The sequence below is a fragment of the Leptonychotes weddellii genome, chromosome 7 (assembly GCF_054177405.1).
Source record: "Leptonychotes weddellii isolate Sample4059 chromosome 7, ASM5417740v2, whole genome shotgun sequence".
NCBI classification, from domain to species: Eukaryota; Metazoa; Chordata; class Mammalia; order Carnivora; family Phocidae; genus Leptonychotes; species Leptonychotes weddellii.
Genome location: NC_138375.1, coordinates 26,788,891 through 26,802,715, shown reverse-complemented (window position 1 = coordinate 26,802,715; position 13,825 = coordinate 26,788,891). Strand labels below are relative to the sequence as shown.

The window sequence follows — 13,825 nt, the reverse complement described above, 5'->3', positions numbered from 1 at the left end:
TAGGTTGCACATCTGATCTGTGGAGTGCCTTGTGTGACCCTTTTATTTACGGGTCCTGGGAGGTCTCCACAAGGGAGGTGACATCCCGGGAGTTACACATTAGTCGGCTAGTAAACAGTTCCCGGAAAAGCGCCGCGCAGCTCCTGGGCACTCAAGAGGCCAGCGTCTGAAGCGCGCCGAAGGGATGAACCCCTGGCGGAAGCTGAGGAGACCGGGGCGGGGGGCGGGCAGTGGGAGCCCGCGCGGGAGCCCGGTAGCGGGAGGCGGAAGCCTGGAGCCGAGAGCTCCGGGCGGCTTGGAAAACGAGGGGCGGGAACACGGAGCGGCAGGGGGAAGAGGAGGAAGGAGGGAGGAGCATCACGAACTTCCCGCCCGCGCTCCCGGCCCGCTGCGAGCAGGCGCCTTGGCGGTGCCAGCGTCTTCTTCCCCGCCCTTCGCCGTCGCCACGGCGCCGGCTCGCGTCTGGTCTGGGCGGACGGCTGGGCCCTTGGCGGGGGCCCTCGACGGGCGCCCTTCCGCCTCCTCGCCACGCTTCGGGTTTCGCCCTCCGCCTCGCCGCGCCTTCCCCGCCTCGGACGGGCGGGGCCCCGACCCAGGTAACTGCCCGCAGATTCCTGCCGCTCACGGCCGCCGCCCCCTCCCCGCATGGCGGGGCCGCCCGCTTTCCTCGGTCGCTACTTCCACCCTCGCGTCGTGCCCGTCCGCGACCTCCCTCACCTCTCACTCCCCGTCTTCTGCCGCCGCACCCCGTGCCCTCGTCCTTCCCTCGCGCTCGGCCCTCCCCAGCCTCCCCGCGTCGCCCTCCCGCCGCAGCATCCTCGGGCTGACGGAGGCGCGGGAGCTCCGGGAGCCGGGTCGCCCTCCCGCCGGCGTGGGACGACCTCCGGTGCGCGCCAGCCCTCGGCCGGACCCTAGTCCTCCGGCCCCTGGCGGTCCAGGGGGGCGCCGCGGTGAGCACCCCACGGGGCGGAGGGCCGCCCTCCCTCCCAAGCCTACGCCGCAGGGTCGGGTAGAAAACCCCGGAGGGGTCCCTGGGGATGACCCAGTGATTTGTGCGAGGTGGTCGTGGGGAAGCTTCTGTTTGACGTTCTTTAGTGTAAATTGAGCACTGAGGAATAGATGCGATTTCTTAGGCTCGTCTGTGGTGGAAAAAAACAGAAGAACTTGAATTATTCTCTGGAAATTGCGTTCGCCAATAAGTTTTGAATAGAGGTACTTTTTTGGGGTAGACTTAACATTTTTCCTCCTCACATATTTTGTGTGATTGAGTTTATTGTTTTTTAAATTTCTTTCTACCATTAACTAATTTTACTCGTTTCGTGATGTTTACTATGTTTTGTTACTAATTTTACTCGTTTCGTGATGTTTACAGTGTTTTGATTGCCAGTTCTCTATGAGGCAGAAATAATCTTTGCCCTAAAACAGGAGGTGAGAACATCTTTTAGGAGTTCTAAAAGATGAAAGACCATCCATCATCAAATCCTGTAGGACTCTATCTTTACACCTTGAGCCATCTTTTTATCCTTTACATTTTAGTTGACCATACTTCTGAAATATTTTTTTATTATTTTAAAAGCTTTTATTTATTTCATTTATTTGAGAGAGAGAGAGAGCAAGAGCGGGGTTAGGTGCAGAGGCAGAGGGAGAGAGAGAAGCAGACTCCCAGCTGAGCAGGGAGCCAGATGTGGGGCTCCATCCCAGGACCCTGGGATCATGACCTCAGCCGAAGGCAGATGCTTAACCGATTGAGCCACCAAGGCGCCCCCTTCTGAAGTATTTTAAAGCAAATTCCTGGCATAAATACCTAAGTATATACTGTATCTCTCATATCTAGGAGAGGTAAGAACCCTTAAAAAAAAAAAAAAAACCCAACCAAACCCAAACCCATAATAGAATTACCACATACCACCAAATATAACATTAATTCCTCAATGTCATCTAATACCCTGTCATATTCAATTTTCATCTTTTTTGAATTTGAAATTCAGGTTTATGGAAAAATTGCAAAAATAACACTAAAGAACTCCTATACTGTTACCCAGTTTGCCTACTTGTTTACGTTTTGCCCATGCTTTTTCCTTCTCTTTATACATGTGCACACACACGTTTTTTTCTGAACTATTTGAGAGTCGATTGCATACATCATCCCTCTTTCTGCCTTGCTATTCAAGTAGTACAATATGTATTTCCTAAGAGCAATGATATCTTTTATGTAAACAAGTACATTTATCAAATTCATGAAGTTTAACATTGATATGTTACTTTTATCTGTGCTATAGTTCGTATTTCCGGTTATGTCAAGTGTCACAATAATATCCTTTACAACGAATTGTCTTTTCTAGTACAAGATACAGTCCAGGATATTTCATTTCGTTTAGTTGTCTTATATTGTTAATCTTCTTTAGCTTCGAAAAGTTCTTGAGCCTTTGTTTCTCAGGATATTGATTTTTTTAAGGACTAATAGCCCATTTATATCAAAGTCTTCAATATGAATTGGTTTCCTCATGAATAGAGTTAGGTTTGAATTTTTTGGTTGGAATACTATATAAATAATGTTATGTCTTTTTCAAATTATCACAATCAGAGGAGCATGATGGCTCCCTCATATAAGTTGTTAATCTGTTTTCTCCACTACCATTTTTTTTTTCCTGTTCACCGTTATTTTTTCCTTTTTTGCAAATTAAGTACAGTTGACCTTTAAAGCATGTGGGGGTTGGGGGTGCAAACCCCCAATCCCTTGCAGTTGAAAATCTGACTCCGGAAAAACTGAACTACTAATAGCCTACAGTTGGCCATGCCTTACTGTTAACACAAATATTTAACACATATTTTGTATGTTGTATATATTATATGCTGTATTATAATATAGTAAGGTAGAAAAAAAATGGCATTAATAAAATCATAAGAGAAAATACATTTACAGTACTATACCATATTTATTGAAAAAAAATCTGTGTATAAGTGGATCCTCATAGTTCAAACCTGTGTTGTGCAAGGGTCAGCTGCAGTTGTGGGGAAATACCTCCAGATTATGTAAATATCCTGTGCCTTATAAGAATCCTCCCTCTCCCTCTGCCTCGTTTAGCATCTGTTGATGGTTCCTGAATCAAAATGGTGATTTTCCACATCTATCCACATCTTTCCTGAATCAGTTTTTACTATGATAGTTGTAAAATGATTTTCCACATCTATCCTCAAACCAGTGTGGCCTCATTTATTCTTTATTTAATAGATTGTAACCTGTTGCTCATCTTCTTTATTTTGATGCTAAGAGTGTCTCAAATTTGACCTGTGGGATTTGGCCCATCTATCTTGGTCCTTTTTCTTTCTTCGAAGATTTTATTTATTTATTTATTTGAGAGAGAGAGCGCGCGCGCATATGTGCATGCAAGGTGGGGATGGGGCGGGGGGAGTGGAAGGGGGAAAGAATCCCAAGCAGACTCTGTCCTCACAGCATGGAGCCCTAGGTGTGGCTTGATCCCATAACCCTGAGACTATGACCTAAGCTGAAACCAAGAGTCGGATGCTTAACCGACTGAGCCACCCAGGCACCCCTTGGTCCTGTTTCTTTTGACATGCCCCCATTATATGTTTGCTTCTTTACTTTGGAACAAGATGTTCCAGGGCCATCTGTTTCCTTCACTATCTCTGCCCTGAAATCAGCTGTTTTTTCAAGGAGCCCTGGTTTCTCTTACTGAGGAATGGTACCTAGAAACCAAAATCTGGGGGTGCCTGGGTGGCTCAGTTGCTTAAGCATCTGACTTCGGCTCAGGTCATGATCTCGGGGTCCTGGGATCAAGCCCCACGTCCTGCTCTGTGTTCAGCAGGGAATCTGTTTCTCCCTTTCCCTCTGCCCCTACCCCGCTTGTGCTTTCTCTCTCTCAAATGAGTGGGTAGAATCTTAAAAAAAAAAAAAAAGAAAGAAAAGAACCCAAAATCTGGGTGCTAGGTTTGCTCATTGCTACTAAAGTGTCACTGCTTCTATAGGCCCTTTTATTTTTTTTATTTTTATTTTTTAAAAGATTTTATTTATTTATTTGACAGAGATAGAGACCGCAAGAGAGGGAATACAAGCAGGGGGAGTGGGAGAGGGAGAGGGAGAAGCAGGCTTCCCGCTGCGGGGCTGGATTCCAGGACCCCGGGATCGTGACGTGAGCGGAAGGCAGATGCTTAATGACTGAGCCACCCAGGCGCCCCTGTATAAGCCCTTTTAGAAGACAGAGCTAGAAATCATGAGTTTTTATACTGATTATCTCTAGTTCTTTTTTTTTTTTTTTTTAAGATTTTATTTATTTATTTGAGAGAGAGAATGAGGGAGAACACATGAGAGGGGATAGGGTCAGAGGGCAAAGCAGACTCCCTGCCGAGCAGGGAGCCCGATGCGGGACTCGATGCGGGACTCGATGCGGGACTCGATCCAGGGACTCCAGGATCATGACCTGAGCCGAAGGCAGTCGCTTAACCAACTGAGCCACCCAGGCGCCCGATTATCTCTAGTTCTTATCCAGCCCCTTAGGGCTCTTCTTTACCTTTCCCCATTCTTTAATTGTTTTCCATTTCTTCTACAGTGAAAGTACTGGCTCCCATCAACAGATATATACATGCATTTCCTCAGTCCCACCATACACAAAAAATAGCTTCATAATTTCTATACTCCTACCCCTAGGAAAAACAGACCTACTAAGAAGAATTTGAGATTTGTTTGTAGTTCTTTTTATCTTCAGTTTGAGTCAAAATACTGTATTTAAAAGTTACTTGAATTAATCCTTTTTCTTTTCATTGTGGTTATTTTACTCATTTGAAATATAGTCGGATTTGCTTCTCTTTGTATTAGGTTTTATGTCCCCCCCATTCTTGTTTATTAATGTAATTCTAAAAGTCAAAACTATATAGAAAGTTGTATTAAGTATCCCTCTCTCCCTTGCTTTTCCACTTTGCCATCCCCACACCATGGTAGTTAACCTATTTTGTTCATTTGTTTTATTTTTCTGTTTCTTTCTGCAAAATTAAATGATGCATATGTTATTTTCATCTCCTTACATACAAAGTAGCATACTAGGTATACTCTTTTTTTTTTAAAGTAGACTCCACACCCAACGTATGGCTCAAACTCAAGTTCATACATGCTTGCTGTACCAACTGCGCCAGGCAGACACCCGTATATATGCACTTTTTCACTTTACTTTTCTCTTTTTTTTAAAGAGTCAGTGAAGCTTGTTTTATTTATTAAAATATTTATTTGTCAGTGAGCAAGGAGCCAGATGTGGGACTCGATCCCAGGACTTCGGGATCATGACCTGAGCCAAAGGCAGATGGTTAAGGACTGAGCCACCTAGGCATCCCTGCACTTTACTTTTTTCCATTAACAATATATTTTAGGGGGCACCTGGGTGGCTCAGTTGGTTAAGCGACTGCCTTCGGCTCAGGTCATGATCCTGGAGTCCCAGGATTGAGTCCCACATCGGGCTCCCTGCTCAGTGGGGAGTCTGCTTCTCCCTCTGACCCTCCCCCCTCTCACGCGCGTGCGCGCATGCTCTCTCTCTCTCATTCTCTCTCAAATAAATAAAAATCTTTAAAAAACCCCAAAAAACAAAAAAAAACCAATATATTTTAGAAATCACAGTTCATAGAGATCTTCCTTTTTTTTGAGATCTTCCTTATTTTTGGCAGCTGCTGAATACCTATTTCTAACTGGTTTATTTAAATTAAGGTCCAAAAAAGATCTTCACATATTGCTTTTGGTTATTATGTCTCTTAATACTCCCCTCCTTATGTATATGCATATCTATATCTATATAATAATATCCAGTTTCTCCCCCTTTAAAAAAGATTTTATTTATTTATTTATTTTAGAGAGAACACATGTGAGTGGGGAGAGGGGCAGAAGGAGAGTGAGAGAAAGAGAGAATCTCAAGCAGGCTCCCCACTGAGTGTGGATCCCAGCTTGGGGCTCTATCTCACAACCCTGAGATCATTGACCAGCGCTGAAATCAAGAGTCAGACGTTTGGGGCGCCTGGGTGGCTTAGTCGGTTAAGTGCCTAACTCTTGATTTCGGCTCAGGTCATGATCCCAGGGTCCTGGGATCGAGCCCTGCATCGGGCTCCCTGCTCAGCGAAAGCCTGCTTCTCCCTCTCCCACTCCTGCTTGTGTTCCCTCTCTCGCTGTGTCTTTCTCTGTCAAATAAATAAATAAAATCTTAAAAAAAAAAAAAAAGTCAGATGTTTAACTGACTGAGCCACCCAGGTGCCCCTCTCCCCCTTCCCTTTAAAATACCATTTGTTTGTTGAAGAAACTGTATCATTTATCCTATAACATTTTTTACATTCTGAATTTGGTTGGTTTTATTCTCCTTTGTGTATTCAATATGTTCCTCTATTTTCTTTACTTCTTGTCATTTGGTGTTTAGAGTCAGATACAGATTAAGGTTCAGTTTTAAATTTTTTATCTTTTTTTTTTTAAAGATTTTATTTTTATGTATTTGAGAGAGAGAGAATGAGAGAGAGAGAACACCTGAGAGGGGATAGGGTCAGAGGATGAAGCAGACTCCCTGCCGAGCAGGAAGCCCGATGCGGGACTCGATCCAGGGACTCCAGAATCACGACCTGAGCCGAAGGCAGTCGCTTAACCAACTGAGCCACCCAGGCGCCCCTAAATTTTTTATCTTTTTAAGAATATTCCAGTCGTGGCTTTGTGTCTGCCTTTGGCTCAGGTCGTGATCTTGGGGTCCTAGGATTGAGGGGAATTAGTGGGGAGTCTACTTCTCCCTCTCTTTCTACCCCTCCCCACCCACTGCTCATGCACACTCTCTTTCAAATCAAATCTTAAAAAAAAAGAATATTTCATAGATAGTTCTGTGTACTTCCCATCTACATAGCAACATATCAGGAGGAATATAATGTCTTTTTCTCATAGTTAGTAATTTTAAGATTGTAGGCCATGTCAGTACATCTAATAAAGTTCTCCATCTACTTTCACCTAATAGTCTTAGCAACCACTGACACTGTTGACTAGATCTGTTATTTCATTAGGAACTGCAAATGATGCTTTTCTAATGAAATCATTCCTCTTGCATTTGGCTAGCTTTTCCTTAAAAAGATTTATTTAATTAATTAATTAATTTATTTATTTATTTAAGATTTTATTTATTTACTTGACAGAGAGCACAAGTAGGCAGAACGGCAGGCAGAGGGAGAGGGAGAAGCAGGCTTCCTGCTGAGCTGGGAGCCAGACGTGGGGCTCGATCCCAGGACCCTGGGATCATGACCCAAGCCGAAGGCAGCCGCTAAACCGACTGAGCCACCCAGGCGCCCCTATTTATTTATTTTAGAGAGAGTGTGTGTGCACAAGCGGGGGAGGAGCAGAGAGGGGGAGGAAGAGACTCGAAAGCAGGCTCCCTGCTGAGTGCAGAGCCCCAAATTGGGGCTCCATCCCATGACCCTGAGATCATGACCTAAGCCGAAATCAAGAGTTAGGCACTTAACCAACTGAGCCACCCAGGCACCCCTGGTTAGCTTTTTTTAAAGAATTTCTTGGGCGCCTGGGTGGCTCAGTTGGTTAAGCAACTGCCTTCGGCTCAGGTCATGATCCTGGAGTCCCAGGATCAAGTCCCGCATCGGGCTCCCTGCTCAGCAGGGAGTCTGCTTCTCCCTCTGACCCTCCCCCCTCTCATGTGCTCTCTCTCTCTCCCTCAAATAAATAAAATCTTTAAAAAAAAATAATTTCTTTTATTTCTTTTTATTTATATTTAAAGTTTATAAAAATGGTGTGTCAGGAACTCGTCATTTAGATTATTAGGGTTCTAAGCAATTGAAAAACAATGTTACAGTATAAAATATGAGGATGGCTAGCATCTTAATAGGTCCTCTTTGCTATACTTGAATAGTTTTTTTTAAGCTTATTTTATAAAAAAATTCAGCTACTTTCTTTTTAAAGATGACATTAATGATACCAAATAAATTTAACTTTTTTGGATTTCATAAACTAGAATTAGGAATATAGAATTTTTAAAAAAGGAAAGAATAAGGCTATGATTGAATATAGGCCAATGGCCAAATTACATATGATTTCTCAATTTTTTTTTTTTAAGATTTTATTTATTTATTTGACAGAGAGAGACACAGCAAGAGAGGGAACACAAGCAGGGGGAGTGGGAAAGGGAGAAGCAGGCTTCCCGTGGAGCAGGGAGCCTGATGTGGGACTCGATCCCAGGACCCTGGGATCATGACCTGAGCCGAAGGCAGACGCTTAACGACTGAGCCACCCAGGCGCCCCATGATTTCTCAATTTTAAAAATTAAGAAAATTAATTTGGAACAGTCAGAAACTTATAGGAAAATTGCATATATAGTACAAGGAACTATTTTTCATGAATCATTTGAGAGTGAGTGACAAACTGATGTTCTCTTACCTCTGAATTATTTTAGTGTGTATTTTCTGCAAACAAGGAAATTACCTACATATGTGGAAGACACCCATCAAAATCAGAAAATTAACATTCATACATTATAACCATATCATCCTTAGTTTCTATTCAAGTTTTTCCAGTTGCCAATATTGTCCTTTATCATGAAAAGATAAAATTTACAATTACTCATTGCAACTCAGTTATCAGGTTTTCCACTTGACCAGTTTCTTGATCTTTTTCCCAACTTCCATAACCTTGAAACTTTTGAAGATTTCAGATCAATTATTTTGTAGGATGTCCCTCAATTTGGGTTTGCCTGATACATCCTTGTGATTAGATTCAGGTTATGTATCTTTAGCTCATGTGTGACAGAGACATTTTTCTCATTTTATGTATTAGGTGACATATGATCTCCAGTTGTCCCATTTCTGATAATTTTCATTTTGATCACTGGATCACATGGAGTCTGCCTGGCTTCTTCATTATAAAGTTACTCTTTTCTTTTTTGCAATTAATGAGTACTTTATAGTGTATTTTTATACTTTGAAACAGTGTAAATATACCATTTTTAATAAAATGTTCAATTGATTAGTTTACTTATTATATGGATTCATGGTTTCCTCTTTTTGAGGTAAGATATTGAGAATGCATTTAGTATCTCATATCTCATAGTTTTCAATGAGAGAGGTGTGAAAGTCTCAGTATAAAAAGACCATGTGGGATGGGAGATACTGTTGTGGCCATCTTTGGGTAATACAACCTATGGCACTGAGAAAAGCATAGAAACTTTATCGTCAAGATCTTTTCCTAGTTTATTTTTATTTTTATCTTTATAGTCTGAGAAAAAAACTTGTGAAAAAAGCAAATACATTTTGCCTAACTGAGATACAAGATACTAAATGCATTCTCAATATCTTACCTTAAAAGAAGAGTTAAATTGAGCTGATGAAAAAGTAATTTACTTTGTGAAAATTCTAAATTAAGATGCTTAGTAAATCTTATGGGCTATTTATTATTATTATTATTTTTACAGCATCTGGTGGACTGTTTTTACTTAATTGGTCATTGTTATCTTAATAAGCATGGAGATAAGATTAGAAGTTTTAACATCAACAAGTATTAAGCAGAAAAAGCCCTGGCCACGAGTCTCCTGGTTGGGACAGGTAGGTTTTTCTTTCTTCATACAATACCAGCTGTAATAATGTGTTAAATGTATACTTTGCCTCTAAGCTAGAATGTTCTGTGGTCTTAAACCACCATCTTTAGAAGGATCACGTGCTCACAGAACAGGATTTTTGTGTTTGTTTTTGGTTTTTTATGGGAGCAAGTTAGCTTTTGCAGAAAGTTAAATGGTCTAAAAGAAGTATTTTACTTTGAAAAAATTTTTTTGTCTTATTATGTTTAAGGTTGAGATGGCATATATCAAGGGGAGGTATTTTTTTTAGGATTTTATTTATTAATTTGAGAGAAAGAGAGAGAGAACATGAGCAGGGGGAGGGAAAGGGAGAAGCAAGCAGCCTCCCTGCTGAGCATGGAGCATGATGTGGGGCCCCATCCCAGGATCTCGATATCATGACCTGAGCCAAAGTCTGATGCTTAACTGACTAAGCCACCCAGTTGCCCTCAAAGGGAGTTTTATAATGAAAAATTTTAATTTAAATATAATTAACATAACAATATTATACTAGTTTGAGGTGTATAACATTGTCTACAATTCTGTGCATTACTCAGTGCTCCTCACAATAAGTATAGTTGCCATCTGTCACCAGACAACACTATTACAATGTTACTGAGTATATACCCTGTACTGTACTTTTCATCTATGTAACTTATTTATTTATGACTGGAACTCTATACCTCTTAATCTCCTTCAAGGATTTTGCCCATCTCCCCACTCATCTCCCCTCTGGCAACCTCCAGTTTGTGCTCTCTCTCTCTGACAAATAAATAAACAAAATCTTAAAAAAAAATCCAGTAGTGGAATTAGTGGATCATATGGTATTTCTATTTTTAATTTTTTGAGGAAACTCCATACTGTTTTCCACAGTGGCTGCACCAATTTAAATTCCCACCAACAGTGCACAAGAGTCCTTTTTTCCTTCACATCCTTGCCAAACACTTGTTATTTCTGGTTTGTTGGTTTAAAAGATTTTATTTGTAAGTAATCTCTATACCCAACATAGGGCTCAAACTCACAACCTGAGACCAAGAGTCTCATGCTCCACTGACTGAGCCAGCCAGGTGCCCCTTTTGTCTTTTTTTTTCTTTCAAGATTTTATGTATGTATTAGAGTGAGAACACGAGCAGGGAGGGGGGCAGAGGGAGAGCCAGAGAATCTCAAGCAGATTCCCCGCTGAGCATAGCCCAATGCGGGGCTAGAACTCGATATCATGACCTGAGCCAAAACCAAGAGTCCGATGCTTAACTGAGCCACCCAGGCACCCCTCTGCTTGTCTTTTTGATTCTAGTCATTCTGACAGGTGCTAGGTGATATATCTCAGTGTGGTTTTGATTTGCACTTCCCTGATGATTAGTGATATTGAGCATCTTTTTATGTATCTGTTGGCCATCTGTATGTCTTTTGTAGAAAAATGTCTATTCAGGTCCTCTGCCCATTTTTAATTGGATTATTTGGGTTTTTTTGGTGTATAGTTATATAATTTCTTTGTATACTTTGGATTTTACCCCTTACCAGACATATCATTTGCAAATGTCTTCTCCCATTCAGCAGATTGCCTTTTTGTTTTGTTGATGGTTCCCTCCTGCATGGTGCAAAAGCTTTTTATTTTTGTATAACCAGAAGGGAATATTTAATCTTCTGAACCTTTCCTTACTGGAACAGTCAGTGGAGTGTTTCCTCCCATTGTGATTTTCATGAGTATTCAATAAAAGTGCCCCTTAGAACTTAGAATAAAGATGGGCCAAAATATACCAGCAATCCAGGAATACCATTCACAATATATGGGATAGATTCCTCACCTTAGGGAAAGTTGGCAAACCTATAAAATCCTCTTAGAATATGTAATAATTATGAAAATTTAAAAATTTGCTGTTTAGAGTCATTTCCTATGAGAAATTGTATTTTTAACTTCCTCTAGAACAGTGTCTCTTGAACTTTGCAGTGGTTCAGAATCATCTGGTGATGCCCAACCCAGGGCTTGAACTCACAACCCTGAGATCAAGACCTGAGCTGAGATTGAGTCAGATACTTAACCGACTGAGCCACCAGGCACCCCTTTACCTGGTGATGTTTTTATTTATTTATTTATTTAAAAGATTTTATTTATTTATTTGAGAGAGAGAGCACATGAGAGGGGGCAGGGTCAGAGCAGGGAGCCTGATGCCAGACTCAATCCAGGGACTCCAGGATCATGACCTGAGCCGAAGGCAGTCGCTTAACCAGCTGAGCCACCCAAGCGCCCTGGTGATGTTTTTAAAACAAGTGTTGGGCCCCACTCCCGGAGTTTCTGATTGAGTAGTTCTGGGTGGAGAGTGTGCATTTCTAACAGGGTCTCAGGTGTTGCTGATAGTGTTGGTTAGGTGGTACTTTGAAAACCACTGCCCTAAAATATATGAAAACAAGGTTCATTCAAAACAGCATGCTTTTTCTAGATAATAAAAAATGATCAGAACCTGGGTTTTATAAATTTCAGAAGCCATATCTGTTTTAATCTAGGTAAATAATTTAAAAACTTGCCCATACTACTGTTCAAATTGATGAAATTAAACAACACATAACTCAGTTTTGGCTAGCAGAATTAGAAGACACTCCTATAATTTTATTTATTTATTTATTTAAAAGATTTTATTTATTTGACAGAGAGAGACAAAGCGAGAGAAGGAACACAAGCAGGGGCAGTGGGAGAGGGAGAAGCAGGCTTCCCGCGGAGCAGGGAGCCTGATGCGGGGCTCGATCCCAGGACCCTGGGATCATGACTTGAGCCAAAGGCAGACGATTAATGACCGAGCCACCCAGGTGCCCCAACACTCCTATAATTTTATTTTATTTTATTTTTTTTTTCTTTTTCTTCTTTTACACTCCTATAATTTTAAAGGTCAAAAAGATCTAGATGCAACCATTAGATTATTCTACCTAGTAATTCTATTAAGAAGTATTTTAAGATAGAATGAAAAAAATCTCCAGGTTACCTAATCAACCTTATTGTTCATTTTATTATTTGTGGTACAAGTATATAATCTTTCTTGAATGTCACTTTATTTTCCTTTCTGGGATTATTTAGCTTAGAGGTTGAATTAACTTCTGGAACCTCTTAAGTCTCACATGTTTCTTCTCTTAGGAAAATGAAGCTGTTTTTCTTTTGGATGATAAATTCATAAATGAAATTAATTTGCTGTCAGGAAGAACAAAGAAGAAAATTCCTTGTCTGCAGCCTTTACTGAAGGATGTTATTGTCCTAACAACATCCAGTAATGGTTAAGTAGTACTGATATTTTCAAAAGGCTAGATTAATTGTGTTTGTTCATAATTTGGGGTAATATCAAGGGAAATATTAGATTATAAGTATTGTATTTCCTTTTTGGAAACAGATGCCTGGCTGGCTGGGGTACTCACTACAGGGGAGCTTTTTCTTTGGAACAAAGATCAAGATTGCTTGAAAACTATACAGACAACTGAAGAGCCTAAGAAAATGATTCAAGTTGCAGTAGGTAGGAGTTTTTTATTTACTTAAATTGGTTTACTTGGTAAATAGAAGGAAAAGAAGATGAAACATTTTCCTATTCCTATTTTAAAAACACATCTCTGTATGTGTGCATATATATATCTGTATAGATAGAGAATATATACTTATATATGTTTTCTTATATATGTATGAATTTTTTTGGTGGTGTTCATTTGTGATACTTAGATTCATCTTGAAGAAAAGTCTGGCCTATCATATCTGATAACAATGGGTTCCTAATATCACGTAACAAATACATGATAAATGTTACTATTATTTGTATTTTTAATTTATTAGTTGTGCCTTAGTTTTATCCTGAGTGGACGCATCATTTAGGTTTCTTATTGTCAGAATAGATAAATTATGTACTTTCTGGGAAGAATTCAGACTTCAGAAGTTTAATTAACTTTTTTTTTTTTTTTAAGCAAGCTCCTTGAGACTGTACTTGTATGTATCTGGAAATGGGAAAAGAGTTCTGCTTATAACTCCTTCTGGATGCATATTTCTTTGGGAATATTTGGAATTCAAGAATATCTTCTCTTCTAAAAGCCCTTCATTGGTAGGCCAGTGGTCCCAGATCATACCTGAAGAAGCAGTTCATTTGCCTTCTAAAGAAGATAAAGAAGCTGTAGTGCATGCTGTTTTTATAAAAAATGAGGTAAAATCCAAATCAGACAGGGTGTTATAGAAGTTGAGATCTCAGACTCTAAGAACAGACACTATTTGTGAAGCTATTGAG

The 13,825-nt window shown here is 40.6% G+C and overlaps 1 protein-coding gene across 8 annotated transcripts in view; it reads left to right on the top strand.

The window, feature by feature from the left end:
• The first annotated feature begins 304 nt into the window (after nucleotides 1–304).
• The window catches only part of CPLANE1 (ciliogenesis and planar polarity effector complex subunit 1), a 144,119-nt gene continuing 130,598 nt past the window's right edge, over nucleotides 305–13,825 (top strand). For 3 of the 8 annotated variants that reach the window (XM_081826009.1, XM_081826010.1, XM_081826006.1), the window contains exons 1-5: nucleotides 307–596; nucleotides 9,438–9,567; nucleotides 12,703–12,838; nucleotides 12,953–13,072; nucleotides 13,512–13,744. In XM_081826009.1, coding sequence (XP_081682135.1) covers nucleotides 9,487–9,567; nucleotides 12,703–12,838; nucleotides 12,953–13,072; nucleotides 13,512–13,744 — 570 coding nt within the window. In that variant the 5' untranslated portion in view covers nucleotides 307–596; nucleotides 9,438–9,486. Of the gene's footprint in view, nucleotides 597–742; nucleotides 951–1,372; nucleotides 1,429–9,437; nucleotides 9,568–12,702; nucleotides 12,839–12,952; nucleotides 13,073–13,511; nucleotides 13,745–13,825 lie in introns of those variants that run through there. The other 5 variants (XM_081826013.1, XM_081826012.1, XM_081826007.1 and 2 more) reach the window with 4 other exon arrangements.